We start from the raw sequence: 21973 nt of genomic DNA, 5'->3' as shown, positions 1-21973 counted from the left end.
TATTTTTAATGTTTTATTCTTTATTTCTTTCCCTAATTCCCCTTTATGGTTCCCAGTATGTAGACTTCCTTTCCCTACCTAATAATTAATTTTTTAAGATACCTAACAACCTAAATGATATTAGTACTGCATATCTGGGTATTTCACATTTCTATGCAATTTAAAAAGAATAGGATAAAAGTTTTTTTAAAAAACAGGAATGTTCAGTATATTGATAAAGTATTTCTGTGTCTAGAATAGTTCTAAGAAATGCATCTTAGACTGTGAAAAGCATCAGTCATAAAGCAGATGTTTCTCATCTGTGTTTCTGTACTTTTCAACTTCCGAGCTGTACCCCTGTGGCCATATTGATTGAATCACCATAGTTATGCTATTGAATGTTTATGTTTTTCATGGAGATGAATAAAATACCGAGTAGATGAATTTATTAAAAAAATATTTTTAGGAATACATATTTGATATGTTCAAATTATTTGGGGGCTTAGAGCTGATACAAACTATTGTGAGTAAAATATAGCCTATGCTTATGATAATATTTTGTATTTATAATTTTATAGGATGTATGTTTGACATATTACCATTAGAAGTATATTTAATTGAAACATATAATTAGAACAGTTGTGATTTTGTATGTCTCTGACTTAATTTTATCTCTCAGAAAAATACGAAACTTTTTTGGTTTTAGAGAATCCTAAGCTTACATTTAAGAAATTATTCAAACAATTTTAGGTGGTCACTAAACTCAAAATTTTATCACCTTTGGAAATAATAATGTCAAATACTGCTTGTGTTGTGGGGAATTCAACCAAGTTGTTTACTCTCATCACAGAAAATTTCAAGGTAAGTGATTTTTATTCTCAGTAGTAACATTCAATATTGTCTTATTTAAAATCCATTTTATAATATCATCCTAAAGAACAATAATTTGGGTATCTTTACCCTAAAGTACTCACTAAGTACAAATCCTAAGCTTAGGGACTATTAATACATATAATAAAAATGACAAGGAATTCACTTATTTGATTTGGTACCCTTGATATACTTTGCAAAAAAGGAAAAATCTTTTAGGTAATAAGGAGGTTTCCCAGAGTATACAGGAAGCAGACACTTAGAGAAAGCATGGATTTCCTTAGGTATAGCTTCCTGGAAAGTAGTTATTTTGCTGCCAGACTGGTTGAAAGTGAAGTTCTTATTCTTCTAGGGGATAGCAACTATCAGCAAGTACTTTTTCTTTTGGAGAATTTGATTTATATTATAGAATTGTTACAGCTTCCCCTGGCAACACATACTGTCTCACCGTCTGTGGGACTGTGACAGGGAGGTGCTCTGGAACCTTATCCAGCCAACACTCTCCCTCTCAGTAAGGGCCTGTCTACCATGTGGTTTATTTCTTCCCTTTAGCACATCTCCCTGCTTTGTGGAATGGAGGCTGTGGTTCTGAACCAAGTAGGCAGCATTGCAGTTAGAATAGTTCTTGAGGAGTGCAAATTATTTTCAGAATATTATATTTCATTGTAGACTTAATCTTTAACACATTTGAAACCAAGTTGAGATTATGGTCCAATGAGTTCTTTATAGTTCTTAATATATTCAGCATCTACAGTCATATAAGATTTCTTGTGCTCTTAGAGATCCATTGTAGCTCAGCTGTCTTTGACTCATTGCCAGAAATGGTTCCTATTGTAAACCTATTGTCTCTATTAGACAGGACTCTTTATCTCTTTCATTCATGACTTTAGACTTCTTTTCATCACCCTTATTTATGTATACCTTTCCATATACCTTCATTATTTTGTATTGATTAAGCATTCTAAGTCCTTTGGTTGTGAATAACAGAAATTCAACTTAAAGTAGCTTAAGTGAAAAAGTAAATTTGTTGGCTTATGTAAATGGGAAGCCAAATGGTTGGATAGATCCTATCCTTACTCTCATCTCTACTGCCATCTTTCTGTGAGGTTTAATAAAATGATTGCTCATGGCTCCAGGCTGATGTCAACTCAGCTTAGTCAACTGAGAGTAAAAACTAACTTCTTCCTTCCAGTGTCCACATATGAATTCAAGAGAAGGACCCTGACTGTTCCTGCTTTGTTCATGTTCCCACATGTTAGATTAATCACTGTTTCTGGGGGTAAAAGCACTATGATTGATTAATCCCAGGTCATTTGCTTTTTGCTGTGGGGCACAGAGTACTGTAATTGACAGTCCTACATGGACAGAACAACATAGAATGTGGGATAGATGAATCCTCCAAAGGCGAAAACAACCTACATTTACTACGCTTGAGATGTAAGGCAATATAGCATAGTGCTTAAGAGTAAAGGAGCCAGGGACTTCCCTGGTGGCGCAGTGGTTAAGAATCCGCCTGCCAGTGCAGGAGACACAGGTTTGAGCCCTGGTCCGGGAACATCCCACATGCCATGGAGCAGCTAAGCCCGTGCGCCACAACTACTGAACCTGCGCTCTAGAGCCTGCACGCCGAAACTGCTGAGCCCGCGTGCCACAACTACTGAAGCCTGCGTGCCTACTGCCCGTGCTCCACAGTAAGAGAATCCACCGCAATGAGAAGCCAGCGCACCACAACGAAGAGTAGCCCCCGCTCGCCACAACTAGGGGAAGCACGTGGGCGGCAATGAAGACCCAGCGCAGCCCAAAATAAATAAATACATAAATAAATAAATTAAAAAAAGAAAAAGAATAGAGGAGCTATACTGTTGTGGTCTCAAATCCTGATTCTAAATGACTGTGTGCAAATTAAGTTAACCTCTCTAAGCTTCAGTTTTTATTCGTCAGTAAAATAGGGACAATAATAGTATCTACCTCCTAGAGAACTGATATTTTATATAAGGTAATCAGAAATGATCTCACTGATGAGGTTACATTTGGGCAAAGTCCTGATAGGAGTGAGAGAGAGAGCCATAGAAATATTTGATATAAAAGCATTATAAACAGGGGAAAATCAATGTTATTGTTATCATTATCATCACACTTACCATAAAAAGACCTCAGTTAAATAAGAAGCAATATGAAGTGTAAGGAACATGGACTTTTTAGTCAAAGAAATCCAAATTCAAGTCTCAGCTCTGGAACATATCAATTGTATATTAGAAAAATTGCTTGACTTCTCAGAATTTGACTTAGAGGAAGATTGTACTTAATATTGATACAAAACTTACATCATAGGGTTATTGGGAAGATTAAATGAGATAACGCTTCAAACAATCTTGGCACATAACAAATTCCCTACCTGTTTATGACTTTTTTTTGCAGCCTTGCAGCTATTTCATGGTCCATTGTTATTATATTATTAATACCTTTCTTACCTATTACTTTTATTCAAAGTAGGCAGACCTTGTACTCTGCAGCTGCATGCATTTTTTTTCTCTTTTAAAAAAAGTTCCATTATCTGCTTTTCTTTATTCTATAAATTAAATTCACTTTATGTAGATAGCATTTCATAGATTTGATAGCTGGAATTGGTATTTTTGGCTTCCCCAGCTAGTGTATTACAAAGATTTACCCTCTCTAAATTATGATAGTGTATATGAGGCTGAATATAAAACCTTTGTTGCTGTTGTTGCTATAGAATAAAATTAGTAGAAGTCAGAGACTCTCATGTTTATTTTTTATTTACTTAAATTTCATGTAAATATGGCTTAATAAGAGGTACAGACTGCTATAATTCACTTAGCAAGACAGACCATCATTCTTTTTGTAAATAACTAAGAAAACTTCTTATTTAACTCTAGAAAATAATAAATAATGAAAAATAAACTTTATTCAATATTTATGTCATCTACCCATGTATGAGCATGTATTTAAGAAAGCAGCTTTGGGCAAGTGCATGAAACTTAAAATTTATTTTGAAATTAAAAATTCTTTTCAGAACGTTAATTTCACTACTATCCAAAGGAAATACTTCAATGAAACAAAAGGATTAGAGTACATTGAACAATTATGCATAACAGAATTCAGCACTGTCCTAATGGAGGTTCAATCCAAGTAAGTTAAAATTTAGGGCAAGTAGTAAATCTCTGGTGTGTATTCCAGGACGGAAAGGTCTTTTGTGTGTTTTATTCTTTGCTATATTCCCTACCACCTAGAAAAGTGCCTGGCTTATAAAACACACTCAGTAATTATTGAAATAGTAAAATAGTTAACTAAAATTTATATACAAGGCATATCTTGCTAACTAAACTTTTATGGAATTTCTCCAAATTAGTCATAATCTACTGCCTTAATGGTTCCTGCTCACTTTACTTTGAATTGAAAAGCTCAAGTAGCTACAGCAAACTAGAAATGTGAGAGTACAGAAGTGAAACACAGTTAAAGCTGTGTTCCTGTTACTTCATACCTTTACTCCTTCAGAATGAGACAGGGAATGATATTTTTGGAATGGATGTTTCTTATAACATGCTGAACAGATACTTACTTTGAGCCAGGTTGGACAACTTGTTCACTCAGTTAATCATGACGACTACTGTCACCGAGATCAAAACATGCTTTCCTATACATTGGGACCTCCTGACTGTACCTTTACAACTCTCAGACTTTTTCAACATTATTTGAATGTGTACTTAGAATGGTACATCAAAAATTGACACAAATTACCATTGAATGTTGACTTCTAACATGTGACCTATTGGGAGTCTAATATCCCTTAAGTCTCAGACTTTAGAAAATTGTCTCTTTTTATCAACTTTCATGTTTTAGAGGTAATTTAACTAGTTATCAAAAATCAGGAACACTTGGTGTGCTTTTTCCCTTTGATTTTAAGCAATGCTATGCAAATATTTATAATTTTGCTAATATTAAAGTGAAATAAATGTTTTCTTTTATAGCAATACTTTTTTTTATTCCAAAGATTTATAGTGATGTATCTTCGGTCACTTTACAGGTATTACTGCCTTGCAGCTGTCGCAGCTTTATTAAAATATGTTGAATTTATTCAAAATTCAGTTTATGCACCAAAATCGCTGAAGATTTGTTTCCAGGGTAGTGAACAGACAGCTATGATAGATTCATCATCAACCCAAAACCTTGAATTAATAATTAATAATCAAGACTCTAGGTAAGATCATCTATTTTTTTCTTAGAAAATGTATCAGTATATTATGTCATATTTTTCTATGAATAGTTACTTTACATTTCTTTAAATTGTTCGATGGAGAAATATTGAATAAACATATTTTTAATCCTTATACCATTGTTGGTGAGCTGCTCAGATGTTTCACCAAAATCAGGTTTTAAAAATATATTTGTACTAAACAAGAAAAAAAAATAACAACCCATTTCAAAACTAGGTAGAAGACTTGAACAGACATTTCTCCAAAGAAGATATACAGAGGTTCAATAAGCACTTAAGAAGTTGCTCAACGTCACTAGTCATTAGAGAAATGCAAATCAAAACCACAATTACCACTTCACACCCATTAGGATGGTTATTATTAAGTAAATGGAAAATAATTGTTGGTGAGGCTATGGAGAAATTAGAATCCTAATCCATTTATGGTGGGAATGTACAATGGTGCATTCACTTTGGAAAACCACATGGTGGTTCCTCAAAAAGTTAAACATAGCATTACCATATGATCCAGACATTCTACTTCTTGGTATATACTTAAAAGAATTGAGAATGGGGACTCAAACAGATACTTGCACACAAATATTCATAGCAGCATTATTCATAGTAGCCAAAATGTGGAAACAAACCAGATGTCCATCAATGAGTGACTGATAAAATAAGATGTATACAGATAAGGTGTATACATACAGTGGAATATCATTCGGCCTTAAAAAGGAATGAAATTCTGATACATGCCACGAGATGTATGAACCTTGAAAACATCATGTTAAGTGAAATATGCCAGACACAAAAGGAAGAATATTTTATGATTCCATTATATGAAGTACCTAGAATAGGCAAATTTATAGAGACAGAAAGTAGACAGGTTACCAGGGGCTGGGGGAAGTGGGGAATGGGAGAGTTATTGTTTAATGCATTCAGAGTTTCTATTTGGGATGATGAGAAATGAATGATGGTAATGGTTGCACAATATTGCAAGTGTACCTAATGACACTGACTTGTGTGCTTAATATGGTTAAAATGCTAAAGTTTGTGTTTTATATGTTTTACCATAATAAAAAAAATTGTGTGCAGAATACTACAAAGTTAAAATAACAAGTTTTAAAAGCATTAAATACAGGAAATTCAAGGGGGCTACATAATCATTTGAGAAGGTGAGAATAGTTGAATCAACTTGGTCTTTGTGTATGACTAGATTGCTCGTTTTATTGGTTTATTGTTAGCTTTAGAGGAATATTTATGGTAAGCATGAATAAGAGCGAGAGTGGGAGATTGCCCATGTCTGTGCACACACACACACCAACACACAGTGTTTATAAGATTTCATAGTGGTTGGGATACCTAAACTAGAATCAAAATGTTATTAGAAGATAATGTAATCAACCTGTGGTGGTGCTTATAGTAGGCATAAACCTATATAGTTTAATATGGGTTCAATTTGGTACAAAGAATTAGTGAGTAATGGTTTTTCTCCTTGAGGAATTAGTCTAAAGGAGGAGATGCATAGTATCATAGTATCATTAACATGTACTAAGTACATCAGGCCCTCTGGAGCCTAGGGACCCACAGTTGGTTGAATCCACAGATATGGAACCTGTGGATATGGAGGGCCCACTGTAGTAGGCCACTTTATATAAGGGACTTAAGCATCCTCGGATTTTGGTATCCGCTAGAGGTCTTAGAATCAATCCCCTACAGGTACCAAGGGACAACTGTATAGTGATATGAAAGTTTGCATAAAAAAATGATGGGATCATAGCAGAGAAAGAAAGTTAACTGGGCTTAGTTAAGGAGTAAAAGGGGAGTAATTAGAAAAGGCTTTCTAGAGAAGATAATACCTGACATGAGGGGTTTTTTTCCCTGATATGAGGTTTGAAGTATAAATGGAAGTTATCCATGGGCTTCCCTGGTGGCACAGTGGTTAAGAATCCACCTGCCAATGCAGGGGACACAGGTTCAAGCGCTGGCCCGGGGAGATCCCACATGCTGTGGAGCAACTAAGCCCGTGTGCCACAACTACTGAGCCAGCGCTCTAAAGCCCACGAGCCACAACTACTGAAGCCCACGTTCCTAGAGCCCATGCTCCACAACAAGAGAAGCCACTGCAACGAGAAGCCCGTGCACCACAACGAAGAGTAGCCCCCGCTTGCCGCAACTAGAGAAAAGCCCACATGCAGCAACGAAGACCCAATGCAGCCAAAAATAAATAAATAAATAATTTTTTTAAAAAGAAGTTATCCAGATTAAGAAGTAGAAAAGGTAGTAAGACAGTGAATAACAAAGTCTTGAAAGCATGATTTTCAATATAGCAATATGGTATGTGCAAGGAAACCATAAGCTATTTACTTTGGTAAAGTACAAGCTGGGAGTAAGTAAGCTTGGAGTAAAATCTCAGCTTTCAGTACTTAAATATAACTTTGGATGGATAAACTTAAAATAATCATAAATTTTAATATTAAGAGTACTGAACAGAATAAAGAGTACTTTATACAATTGAAACCCTAAGGTGCTCACTGCCAATTTCAGAGCCATAGTGTTTAAGTATTTCGGTCACTTTGTGTGCTCTTATCTTGGCTTCACTTTTAATTATGTGAAATCTCCAGACATTATTTACAGTTACAAACTTAGAAACCTATAATATCTAATTTTTTTAATTAGTTACTTTAATCATCAAGAACAGTTTAGATCTATCTAGGTACTGTTGGCACTACTTTTAGTAAAGGTAAGAATAGTACTGTGTATACTATTTGTCATTGTCAGTGTAGTGACCTCAACACCTTTGTAGTTCCACTGAATAATGATGGTCTAAAATTATAACGTTTTAAAGGAGTTTATAATTAATTGTAATTATTCCTTTTCAGCTTAGTGAATAAATAATATTTTTTCTATTGCTAGGAAAAAAGGGATAAAATAATATCTGGATAAAGTACTCTGTCATTGACTTTCTAAATTAAAATAACGTGGGGTAACGTAGACAGTCAGTAACCAAGGCTGGTAATTATTACAAAGGGTTTCGTACTCAGTTTTACTTTGTCACATTTCATAGTTAATCATTGTTTACCGTTATCATTGTCAAACATTGCTTGAGTTCCTGCTATATATTAAATGATAGGATATTTGACCTCCAAGAGTTCATATTATAGTTGAAAGAAGAAATTGAGGTCTTTTCACAGACTTGAACCAAAGAATATTAGGTTAAAAGATGGGCATGCTATCTACTGCTGTCTGAATAGCTCTAATGCTTCTATGGATTTGTTACTTGTTCAGCATACTGTTTCACCCATTGATTTCTATAGCAAATGGCAGATTTAGGTATGCTCCCCACCTCCTGTGTTCCTGCAGAAGACAAGTTCTCAAAATTGTGCCTGTGACTTACCTATGATGACCCCCACTCCCAGCCAGGACTTGATTTGAATAGTTCCCTAAAAATTTGTTTAAATTGATATACCAAAAATTTGGCAGTCTGATTACTTGAGTCATTTTTATTTCCTTTCCTCTCTTAACGCAGATTCAATATGTCAGTAAATCCTCCTGACTCAACCTTTAGAGTACATACATATTCTGGATCACTTCTTAGCATTTCCGGTGCTACAACCCTAACCCATACCTCCATCATTTTAGCCTAGACTACTGTATAGTGTAATAGCCCCTAACTCGTCTCTCTGCTTTCTTCCCCTCCTACAATTAGTCTATTCTCAACCTAGTGGCCAGAGTGTGATCCTTTTAAACCAGAAATTAGATCTTAGAACTTTCCTGCTTAAAATCTTCCAGAGCTCCTTTTATATTCAGAATATAATTCAGACTCTTTACCGTGGCCTACAAGGACTTATGTGTTCTGGTCTCTTTCAACTTCTTCATTCATCTCCCTTAATTCTTACCCTCACTTGCAGTGCTCCACCAACTTTGGTCTTCTTTCTGGTTCTGGAGCCAGAAAGACTACCTGGGCTTAAATTGCTGTTCTGTTTTGCCCTTTTAAACAGTAACTCTTTTCTTGTTCACTTATTTGGAAACCTTGGGCAAGTTACTTAATTTCTTTGTGTTTCAGTTTCTTCCCTTGTAAAATGTTAATAATAGCATCTATCTCATACCATCATTGTTAGAATTAAGTAAGTCAATATATGTAAAGTGCTTAGAATAAGGCCTGGCACATACTTTGTGTTCACTATATGTTAGCTATACTCACCATCAATTGTCATCATTATTCCCATCTCATCATCATCTTGGCATGGATGCCTTCTTAACTCAACTGCCGAATATACATACAGGTCTTTCTCAACCAACCTAACTAAATCAACCCTCCTGGTCATTCTCTGTACAGTTCTGTTTGTTTGTTTGTTTTTAACAGTTTCTGTACCTGATATTATTTTCTTTCTTTCTCTTTTACTTATAATTCTCTAACTTCTTAAGTTAGAACAGAGTGATTATATTACTCATTTTATCAGTGTAAAAGTTCTCCCCTTAAGGATGTGTTGTTGATATCTTGCTATTATTGATGGAATGCCATGGACTAGAATATTTTATATTAGTCTGAGTATTGTTAACTGATCTATGAAAAAAGCCATTAACTAAATGCAAGAAGATTCTGTCGATCTTGTTAATCAAAGTGTGCTTCACTGACTGACAGCACACCTGAGAGTGTATTTGAAACATAGATTCTCAAGCCTCATCCCAGACCTACTGAATCAGAATCCTCATGTGATTTGTATGCATATTAAAGTTTGAGAATCACTACCGTAGATTATAGGATTATTTTAAAAGTTAAATTACAGTTTTATTGGATTTTCCTTAGTATACTTAATGAAATTTTCCTAACTTGTGTTTTTAAAGGAGCAGTCACACACTCTTTGGTGTTCTAAATTACACTAAGACTCCTGGAGGAAGTAGAAGACTTCGTTCTAATATATTAGAACCTCTAATTGATGTTGAAACCATTAACATGAGGTTAGATTGTGTTCAAGAACTGCTTCAAGATGAGGAACTCTTTTTTGGACTTCAGTCAGGTAAATGAATATCATCTACTTTTACAAATACAATTTTTTTTTGCGGTACGCGGGCCTCTCACTGTTGTGGCCTCTCCTGTTGCGGAGCACAGGCTCCGGACACGCAGGCTCAGCGGACATGGCTCACAGGCCCAGCCACTCCGCGGCATGTGGAATCCTCCCAGACCGGGGCACGAACCCTTGTCCCCTGCATCCGCAGGTGGACTCCCAACCACTGCGCCACCAGGGAAGCCCAAATACAAATTTTTTAACAAAATACATTGTCTTCTTAAAAGGATACCAGTCCTGTTGGATTAAGGCTCATCCTAATGACCTTATCTTAACTTGATGATATCAGCAAAGGTCTAATTTCCAAGTGATATCACATTCAGATACTAGGGTTTAGGATTTCAAAGTTTCTTTTTGGGGGATACAATCCAACTCATAACATGAGGAAGAGAATTGCCCTTGGCATCTGTTCACTGGCATGGCAGTGCAATTTTCTTTTTAAATCTGTAGGTGGAGGGGCAGTTTATATGCACTGATCCGAGTCCAATTCCTGGTTTCTAGCAACTTGATCTGTCTTCCATAACCTCACTTCCCCAACCTCCCCTCCTGTTGCTCTGGAGGTCTAAACGGAAGTGGTACTTGAAAATCTAGAAGGCATTTACAGCCTTTAGGTTTTCCTAAGTCCAATTCTAAATACCTTTTAATTAGTATAATTTCTTCATTCTGACATTATACTGACTGTGACTCTGCATTCTTCATTCTGACATTATACTGACTGTGACTCTGCATTCTTCATTCTGACATTATACTGACTGTGACTCTGCATTTCCAATGTTGTTTTGTATATTCATTTTTTTCTATATATTCCTGTGTATTTTGTGAGGCTTTGGGAAAGGTACAAAAAGGCCACTTTTTAACTGGTCAGCCTTGTTCACAGCAACACCTTATCTCTCTTCTTCCATTAAACATCTTGTTGAAAACAAATTTTCTGCACACACTATCTTCTGTTCATCACTACGTCTTAATCAATCAGTCTTGTTTCTGTGCTCACTCCTGCACTGAGACTGCTCTTGTCAAGGTCACTATAGCAGATATTGTTGGTTCTCTGTCCAGATCTTCTTGGGTCTCTTTTACCTTTCTTTGTGCCCCTTTTCCCTGCTATGTGTGCTTTTGCTTCTAATGGCCTGTACCTGGACTCTCTTTAGAGGCCTGCCCTCAGGCTATTAGAGGGCTTTGCTCTCAGGCATGGAGTGCCAGAAGTGCCTTGTGGACCTTAAATGACTGAATGTTGTGGGAGTATGAAAGCCCAGCTGTCTCACACTGTTTTGGCAAAAACCATGAATGTAACTTAAAGTCCACAAGCCTTATACAGGATCGGTTGAAGTTACCTTCCATAGGACTTTGCCTGAAATTATACTTTTGTTTGGCTTTTTTTCTCTTTCCTGTCCTTCTTGTCTTCTTTATTGGTTTCTCGTGGAAGCAAATTCTTAATATATTACTTGCACATGAATCTTCATCTCAGCCTCTGCTTCTGGAGCACCCAGCCTAAAACATTCACCCATAGTCTCATTGTTTTTAAATTTAATGGACACATATTAGTTCTCCTATTTGAAATCCAACTTCTTTGGTGCTGCCAAAAATCTCTCCTTATTGAATTACTGCCTTTCTTTGCTTCTGTGATTATACAGTTTCCTAGTTTTCTTCCTATTTCTTTGGAGTTTCCTTTTTTTAAAGCTCTGTCACTCATTTCTTTAACAAGTTTATGACTATCCAGTCAAAACCAATGGGGTATCTCCCTTGTAATGTTATCTTTACTATTTCCAAATAGACTACAGGACTGTATACTGTCTTGGAATGTCTTCAGAAAGCTCTGTCATTGATCAGGTAACAGTAAAAACCCCAGAGTCCTTTCTTTCAAAGTGAGAATGACTTCTGAGTCTTCTTTTTAGGCTTGTTTTCCTTTGCTCATTCCCTAAATGCTATGGCTCTTCAAAGGTACGTCCTGGGTTGTCTTTTTACCCCGTATATTCTTATTATATGATTTACCCACCTTCTTGGTCTTATAATTAGCATTCACGTATTCGTAACTTCCAAATTTACATCTCATGTCCAGATATCTCTATAGACCTTCAGCCCCATATATCGTATTGCCTACTGAGCACTTATTAGATGTTCCTTAATCACCTCACATTTAATGTGTCCAAACTGTGCCATCTTCCCTTCTAAATCAATCCCTTCTAATTTCAGAGAATAGCTCTACATCCAAGCTGTTTACCAAACCAGATACCTGGAAGTCATTCTTGACACTTCCCTTCCCTGAAATTAATCATCAAATTTTGCAAAGTCTCTTTTCTATATATCTCTTGCATGTTTAGCTTCTATTCCCAATGCTGCTGCTCCAGCCTGGGGTACCATTTATCTATAATCTGATTTATTGCAGCAGGCTTCTGTTTGGCTTCCTCCTCCAGTCTTGTTCTTTACAGTCTCTTCTCTATATGAGAGCCTGAGAGATCTTTTGAAAATATAAATCTGAGCATATTACTCTTCATTAGTTTCTTGTTGTTGATGTAACAAAGTACCACAAATTTAGTGGCTTAAAACAACATGAATTTATTATCTTACAGTTCTGGAAGTCAGAAATCAGTTTTGCTGGGCTAAAATCAATGTGTTAGCAGGTCCACCGTTTCTTCTGGAGGCTCTAGGGGCAAAACTGTTTCCTTGCCTTTCCAGTTTCTAGAGGCCATCTACATTCCTTGGCTTATGGCCCTTCCTCTATCTTCAAAGCCAGCAGAATAGTTTCTTCTCTACTTCTGACCTCTGCTTTTGTCCTTATATCTTCTCTCTTTGACTGATCCTCCTACCTCCCTCTTTTTTTTTTTTTTTTTTTTTCTTTTTTGGCCACGCAGCTTGTGGGATCTTAGTTCCCTGACCAGGGATAGAACCTGGGCCCCCGGCTGTGAGAGCACAGAGCCCTAACCACTGGACTGCCAGGGAATTTCCCTGCCTCCCTCTTATAAGGACCCTTGTGATTACTTTGGGACTAACAAATAATCCAGAATAATCTCTCCATTTCAAGATGCTTAACTTAATCCCATCTTCAAAGTCCCCTTTACCAGATAACGTATTCAAAGGTTCCAGGGATTAAGATGTGGACATCTTTGTGGGGCTACCACATATCCACTTGCATAAAATCCTTCATTCTCTTCTCATTACTTTTAGGATAAAATCCAAACTCTTCTGGATGGCTATTTCTTTATCACCTCCCACAGCATCTCTTGTTACTCGTCACTTGTCATTCTGCCTTCTAGTATAATTGAACTTCTTTTAGTTACTTGAACATATCTTGTCTCATGTTCTGGCTTTTAAAATTTTTTTAATTTAATTTATTTCCATTGGGGTATAGTTGATTTACAATATTAGTGTCAGTTGTACAACATAATGATTCAAAATTTGTATAGATTATACTCCATTTAAAGTTATTACAAAATAATGACTATATTCCTTATGCTGTATAATATATCCTTGTAGCTCACTTATTTTATACATAGTAATTTGTACCGCTTAATCCCCTACCCCTTTCTTGACCCTCCTCCCTACCCTCTACCCATTGTTAACCACTAGGTGGTTCTCTGTATCTGTGAGTCTGTTTCTGTTTTGCTATACTCTTTCGTTTGTTTTATTTTTTAGATTCCATGTATAAGTGTTTGTCTTTCTCTGCCTGACTTATTTCACTAAGCATAATACCCTCCAGGACCCATCCATGTTTTCTCAAATGGCAAAATTTCATCCTTCTTTTATGGCTGAGTAGTATTCCATATATATGTACACACACATATACCACATCTTCTTTATTCACTCATCTGTTGATGGACACTTAAGTTGCTTCCATATCTTGGCAATTGTCAGTAATGCTGCTGTGAACATTGGGGTGCATGCATCTTTTCAAATTAGTGTTTTTATTTTTTTCAGATATATACTCAGGAGTAGAATTGCTGAGTCATATGGTAGTTCTATTTTTAGTTTTTTGAGAAACCTCCATATTGTTTTCTACAGTGACTGCACCAATTTACATTCCCACCATCAGTGTATGAAGGTTCTCTCTTCTTGACAACCTTGCCAACATTTGTTATTTGTGGTCTTTTTGATGATAGCCATTCTGACAGGTGTCAGGTGATATCTCATTATGGTTTTGATTTGCGCTTCTCTGATGATTAGCAGTGTTGAGCATCTTTTCGTGTGCCTGTTGGCCATCTGTATGTCTTCTTTGGAAAAATATCTATTCAGGTCTTCTGCCTATTTTTTAATTGGATTATTTGTTTTTTTGATATTGAATTATTTGAGCTGTTTATATATTTTGGATATTAACCCCTTCCCGGGTATATCATTTGCAAATATTTTCTCCCATGCAGTAGACTGTCTTTTCATTTTGTCAGTGGTTTCCTTTGCTGTGCAAAAGCTTTTAAGTTTCATTAGGTCTTATTTGTTTATTTTTGTTTTTATTTCCTTTGCCTTAGGAAACAGATCCAAAAAAATATTGACCATTAATGTCAAAGAGTGTTCTGTCTATGTTATCTTCTAGGAGTTCTATGGTGTCAGGTCTTACATTTAGGTGTTTAATCTATTTTGCGTTTATTTTTGTATATGGTGTGAGAAAATATTCTAATTTCATTCTTTTACATGTAGCTGTCCAGTTTTCCCAGCACCATTTATTGAAGAGACTGTCTTTTCCCCATGGTGTATTCTTGCCTCCTTTGTCATAGATTAATTGATCATATGTGCATGGGTTTATTTCTGTTCCATTGAGCTGTGTGTCTGTTTTAGTGCGTATCATGTTCTGGCTTTTGTACTCTGTAATATTTGTCTAGAATCTTTTATCTTTCTTCTCTGTAACCTCTTCTCCCAAGCTACTCTTTAGCCAACTGCAGTTCATAATTTACCATCCTAGTTTAGATGTCACTTCTTCTAGAAGCCTCTCTGGCTCCCCAAGTCTATATTAGGTATCTTTTCTATATGTTGTCTATAGTATCTTGTTATGGCACTTACCTTACAGTATTGTAAGTGAATGTTTTGTTGGATGATTCCCATATGAGTCTAGAACATAATGGGTGTTCATATTTGTTAAGCTATTGATTTATTACTAAACATGTTGAAAATTGTATTCTGTTGTTCCAAAGATTATAATGTTCTATATGATGAGATTTTAATGAAAAACTTGGATTTTATTTGAAGCTTTAGTTTTCATATATTTTAAGTTTTATTATTCCTTATAATAGAAAGTTTTAAATTGGCATCTACAAATGTTAAATATTTCTATATTTTCTTTATCTTGACAGTTTATAATTTATCTTAACATGTAATAAAGTAGGAGAGCAGGAATACAGAACAAGGGTAATTTTTATAGTTTATTAAAATATGAGAATGTGAACCTCATAAAAAGTACAGTACGTACTTTCTTGTAGGCATTCTACAATAGGGATGAAAACATGAAGATTAAGTTATAAGTTTTTGTCCTCAGGGATCTTACATTCATGTTAGAGACACAGGACTCTAAATAAATAAATATGATACAGTGTGAAAAACAATAATAATTTAATATTTTGTGGAAACATAGAGGAGGGAGCTGGGATAAATATAGAATCCAGGATTCACAGAGATAATATTTTAGCTCTGTCTTAAGGGAATGAGTAGGATTTTTGACAACAGGAGAATTCTAGAAATGATACTCAAGACAAAGGGAACATGCCTGAGCAAAGTATGTTGATGTGCATAGGGGTAACAAAAATGTGTTTTGGGTGCAGTGGCTGGGATAAAGATCCGGTACGGGTGCTGCTGACTGTGATCCTGAGCAGTCATTACTTTCTAGGGTACACTTCTTTTTCTGGGAAGTTGAGGAAGATAGAGTTAACATAAGCTTCTGCAGTTATACTTACATTGTCATAAAAGAACTTGCTGTATTTAAGGCATGGCCAGTAGTTATTTATGACTTGAAGCTTTGGGGAATGGCAGGAAATGAGAATTGAGGCTGGTTTATGAAAAGCCTTTATATAATGCTAAGAAGTTTGGATTTTATCCTGAAATCAATAGGGAGGTGATGATTCTAAACGAAGAGAGTAATATATATGGTCAAATCCTTATTTTAGAAACATTGTTTGTTTGTTACAGTAGATTTGGGGAGAGGAAGAAGGAAGAGACTGAAAAAGAGAAAGGCCAATCTATGTGAGGGCTTAAGAGAGTCTGACTAGTGGACTCACATATAAAATGTCATGGTAGTATAATATAATAGTATAACAGTATAATAGTATACTCAGCCTATTTACTCTAATTTTTTAACCACAGTTTTAACATAATTACCATAGAAGTGGTAATTTAGAAGGAGGCACAGCTCTAGAGGTAGGCAAACTGAAGAACATCAAAAATTTGAACAAGAAAGAAGTGACATAAAATTTTTGTATTTAGTTCTTTTTTTAAAGGATAACAGTTTGGGGCCACTTTGTGAAAGTATCAATAAGTTTACACAAAAACTTTTGAGATCACACATTACAATGATGATAATAACCATGAGTCATTAAGAAATAGTTACTATAATTTAAGGTAAAGAAAAAAACACCTGGGGACATTTAAAAGGGATAGATTCCAATTATCTATACATATACTTTTATAGTGTACTTGAAGCTGGAAAATGAGTTGAGAAGAATAAAATAACAGTTTTGAGCTCTGGTATGTGCAAGGTACCCCTATGCACATATTATTGCACTTAGTCCTCACTACAACCCTAGGAGGAAGATGTTATTATCCACATTTAAAAGATGAGAACAACTAAAGTTCGGAGAAGTTATGTAACTTTTGGAAGGTTATATGGTTAGTGGTTGAACTATGCTTTCAAACTAATCTTCTCTGATCTTTTAAGTATCATGTAGAAAAATTAGAAGTCAAAAAGGTGGGAAGAAAATTATGATAAGCAACATCTAAAAGTCAGAGAAGTAGAGTTTCAAGAAGGAAGGGGTGATCAACAGTGGCAAAATTTGAAGACAAGTTCTGAGTAATCAAAATTAGGAAAAGACCACTAGAATTTATTAGTTTACTCCTGGTAAATGTAAGATAGATGAAGAAAATTCAAACAAGTAATATTTTCAGGTAAAACTGTTCTATTACTTGAGGATAATATTTTACATAGTGTATATTTTAAAAATGTAACATAAAGTTTAACTGCTCATCGTTTCTGTTTGTTTGTTTCAGTTTTAGCAAGATTTCTTGATACAGAGCAGCTTCTTTCTGTTTTAGTCCAAATTCCAAAGCAAGACACGGTATGTTTATGTATAAATTATATGTTATATTGTTATACCTTATGTGATATAACTTGTCTTAATATGATGTAACAATTGGAAAATATGAAAATCTTTTGGAAATGTACGTCATTATTAATATCTGGAGTATTATACCTTTTTAAAGGAAACTTTTTTCCTCAATGTATTATCATATATGATATACTTAAAATTAAAAGTTTCTTAGGTGAGGAATTGGTATATTTTCATTTATCAAATACTTACTTAAAGAATTTGGATACAGTTTTCAAAAACCTTAGATGACAATAATTTGCTTAATAAATAGAGAAAAATTGTTTTAGTTCCAAAGGTCCTTTAAAAGGTGATCATTATGTGAAGTTTGATTAGTTTTCAAATATGCTTAACATTTAGGAATGAAACAAAGTCTTTGGATATTTTACAAATTTAAATACTTAGTGCCATATATACAATGGAATATTACTCAGCCATAAAAAGAAACGAAATTGAGTTATTTGTAGTGAGGTGGATGGACCTAGAGTCTGTCATACAGAGTGAAGTAAGTCAGAAAGAGAGAAACAAATACTGTATGCTAACACATATATGTGGAATCTAAAAAAAAAAAAAGTGGTACTGATGAACCTAGTGGCAGGGTAGGAATTAAGAGGTAGACATAGAGAATGGACTTGAGAACATGGTGGGGGAAGGGTAAGCTGGGATGAAGTGAGAGAAGCATTGACATATATACACTACCAAATGTAAAATAGTTAGCTAGTGGGAAGCTGCTGCATAGCACAGGCAGATCAGCTTGGTGCTTTGCGATGACCTAGAGGGGTGGGATAGGGAGGGTGGGAGGGAGGCTCAAGAGGGAGGGGATATGGGGATATATGTATGCATATGGCTGATTCACTTTATTGTACAACAGAAACTAACACAGTATTGTGAAGCAATTATATTCCAATAAAGATCTATTAAAAAAATAATAAGTAAATACTTAGTGCCTATAGGCACATTCTATAAAGAAAGTAATAGATGGTTTTCATTCTTCCATTTAAGGCGAATTGAAAAATATTTACTTTAATGAAATACATGTACAGTTGACTGTTGAACAATGCAGGGTTTGGAGTGTCCCCCTCCCCGCCCCCCATACAGTTGAAAACCCACGCAGGTGTGTAACATTACAGTCAGCCCTCTGCATAGGAGGGTTCTGCAACTGGATTGTGTCATACTGTATTTTTTGAATAAAATCCACCTATGAGTGGACCCGCACCATTCAAACCCGTGTTGTTCAAGGGTCACCTGTATATTTTTGCTCGTGTGCTTAAAAAGGAAAGACGTCTTGTACATCAGTAAAATTTGATTTAAAATTTGATTACTTTGCAAATCCATTGAAGGCTTATCTATGTTTAAGAAGCCTTTCCATATTGTAGAGATAATTGCTCTTAAGGTTCATTTACAATAAAAACATTATATGGAAAAGTTTTGGCTGTTGGGCAGGCAGAGAATTGGAAGTTTCCTTAAATAATTGAAACACCTTAAAATTCAATATATACAAATGAGAGGTAACCCAGAACAACTGATGTCTGGAACAAAATTAGTTGGTTTCATACAATAAGGTTAGAAGCATTCCTTCCTCTTCAATTTACTCATAGTGTTTGTGTAGAACTGGTACTATTTCTTCCTTAAATGTTCGGTAGAATTCACAAATGAAGCCATTAAAACTTGGAATTTTCTTTGTAGGAATGTTTTTGACTCTAAATTCAACTTCTTAAATATTTAATAGATATGATGCTATTCAGGTTACCTGTTTCTTCTTCTTCTTCTTTTTTTTTTTTTTGGCCACGCAGCTTGTGGGATCTTAGTTCCCTGACCAGGGATTTGAACCTACAACCTCAGAAGTGAAAGTGCAGAGTCCTAACCACTGAACCACCAGGGAATTCCCAGAATATCTTACTTTTAATTAGGGTGTTTATTTCATTTGTACTTAATGAGATTATTGATATGTTTTGATTTAAATCTGCCATCATGGTACTTTTTTTTCTATTTGCTTTCTTTTCCTTTTCTTCTGCCTTCTTTTGGATTAATTGAATATTTTTTATGATCCCATTTTACTCCTCTGTTGATTTATTGGATAGAACTCATTGTTTTGTTATTTTAATGGTTGCTTTCAGGTTTATTGATTACATCTTTAGCTGAATTCAGTCTACCTTCAAGTAATGTTATGTCACTTCACATGTGGTATAAGAACCATAGAGTAGTGGCAACAGAAGCAAAAATAATACAAGTTGGGAGTATATCCAACTAAAAAACTTCTGCACAGCAAAAGAAATAACCAATAAAATTAAAATGTAACTACAGAATTGGAGAAAATATTTGCAAATCATATATCTGATAAGGAGTTAATATTCAAAATATATAAAGAACTCATATAACTCAATAGCAAAAAAATAAACAATCTGATTAAAAAATGGTCAGAGGAACCAAATAGATATTTTTCCAAAGAAGACATATGAATGACTAGCAGGTGCATGAAAAGGTGTTCAGCATCACTAATCATCAGGGAAATGCAAATCAAAACCACAATGAGATATCACTTTTTTAGAATGCCTGTCATCAAAAGGATGTAAGATAGCAAGTGTTGATGAGAATGTGGAGAAAAAGGAACCCATGTGCATTATTGATGGAATGTAAATTAGTGCAGCTAAATTTATGGAAAAGAGTATAGCAGTTCCTCAAAAAATTAAAAAAATAGAACTACCATATGATCTAGCAATCCCACTTCTAAGTATATATCCAAATGAAATAGAAGCAGGATGTCGAAGAGATATCTGCACTCCCATGTTCATTGCAGCATTATTCACAATAGCCAAGATACAGACACACACACACAGACACACACTGGAATATTATGCAGTCATGAGAAAGAAGGAAATACTTCCATTTGTGGCAACAGGGGTAGCATTGAGGGCATTATGCTAAGTGAAATAAGCCAGACAGAAAAAGATAAATACTGCATGGTTTCGTGTATGAAAAATGTAAAAAAAAAAAAAAAAAAACTCACAGAAAGACACAGCAGAAAAGTTGTTGCCAGGGCTTGCAGATCAGGGAAATAGGAAGAGGTTGGTTAAAGGGTACAAACTTTCAACTATAAGATGAATAAGATCTGCAGATCAAATATAAAACATGGTGACTATAGTTTATAACACTGTATTGTATAATTGAAATTTGCCAAGTGAGTAAATCTTAAATGTTCTCACATACAAAAAGAAAGATAAATATGTGAGGTGATAGATGCATTAATTAACTAGATGGGGGGATCCTTTTGCAATGTGTATGTACATCAAATCACCACAATGTACACTTTAAATATCTTACAATTTTATATGTCAGTTATACCTCAGTAAAGCTGAAAAAGAAAACCTTATGGTAGTATGCTGCCATTCCTCCCATTCCTCCCACTGGGCTATTGTCATATATTTTATTTCTACATATATCACACAGTTTATTTTTTAAAATATAACAGCTTTATCAAGGTAGAATTCACAAAGCATACACTTCACCCATTTGAAGTATACAATTTAACCATGTTTTGTATATTCATTGTTGTACAACAAACACTACAGTCAATTTTAGAACGTATTCATCACCCCAAAAAGCAACGCTGTACCCGTTAGCAATCACTTTCCATCCCTTCCAATCCTCTTCCCCCCAGTGCTTGGCATTTCTAATCTATCTGTTCCTTTAGATTTGCCTATTCTTGACATTTCATATAAATAGAATCACACAATATGTAGTCTCTTATGTTTGGCTTTTTTCACTTAGCATAATGTTTCAGGTTAATTCATATTGTAGCATACATCAATATTTGATTCTTCTTTTTTTCTTTTTCTTTGCGGTACGCAGGCCTCTCCCTGTTGTGGCCTCTCCCGTTGCGGAGCACAGGCTCTGGACGCGCAGGCTCAGCGGCCACGGCTCATGGGCCCAGCCGCTCCACGGCATGTGGGATCTTCCCGGACCAGGGCACAAACCCGTGTACCCTGCATTGGCAGGTGGACTCTCAACCACTGCGCCACCAGGGAAGCCCTGATTCTTTTTATTGATAAATAATATTCCATTGTATAGATACAGCACATTTTGTTTATCTGTTCATCGGTTGATGAACATTTGAATTGTTTGCACTTTTGATTATTAATAATGCTGCTATGAATATTTATATACAAGTTTTTGTGTGGATGTAAGTTTTTGTTTATCTTGGATCTATACCTAGAGTGGAATTTCTGGCTCATATGGTAACTCTATGTTTAATTGTTTGAAAAACTGCCAGACTGTTTTCCAAAGTGACTATCGTTCTACATTTCCACCAGCAGTCTATGAGGGTCCCAATTTCTCCACATCCTTGCCAACATTTGTTATTATCTGACTTTTTGATTCTAGTCATCCTAGTGGGTATGAAGTAGTCTCTTGTGGTTTTTATTTGCATTTTGCTGATATGACTAATGATGTTGAGCACCTTTTCTTGTGCTTATTGGCCATTTGTATATCTTCTTTGCAGAAATGTTTACTCATATCCTTTGCTAATTTTTGATTGGATTGTCATTTTATTATTGAGTTGTAAGAGTTCT

The 21973-nt window shown here is 35.2% G+C and overlaps 1 protein-coding gene across 1 annotated transcript in view; it reads left to right on the top strand.

Moving 5' to 3' along the window:
* The window catches only part of MSH4 (mutS homolog 4), a gene marked incomplete at both ends in the record, with an annotated part of 97174 nt that overhangs the window by 9770 nt on the left and 65431 nt on the right, over positions 1-21973 (top strand). Inside the window, 5 exons of the mRNA XM_082863144.1 lie at positions 730-840; positions 3884-3999; positions 4895-5068; positions 9911-10083; positions 17308-17375. Coding sequence (XP_082719270.1) covers positions 730-840; positions 3884-3999; positions 4895-5068; positions 9911-10083; positions 17308-17375 — 642 coding nt within the window. The remainder of the gene's footprint in view (positions 1-729; positions 841-3883; positions 4000-4894; positions 5069-9910; positions 10084-17307; positions 17376-21973) is intronic.

Source organism: Leucopleurus acutus, assembly GCF_964270905.1.
Source record: "Leucopleurus acutus genome assembly, chromosome: 2".
Taxonomy (NCBI): domain Eukaryota; kingdom Metazoa; phylum Chordata; class Mammalia; order Artiodactyla; family Delphinidae; genus Leucopleurus; species Leucopleurus acutus.
This window is presented reverse-complemented; position numbering and strand designations above follow the sequence as displayed.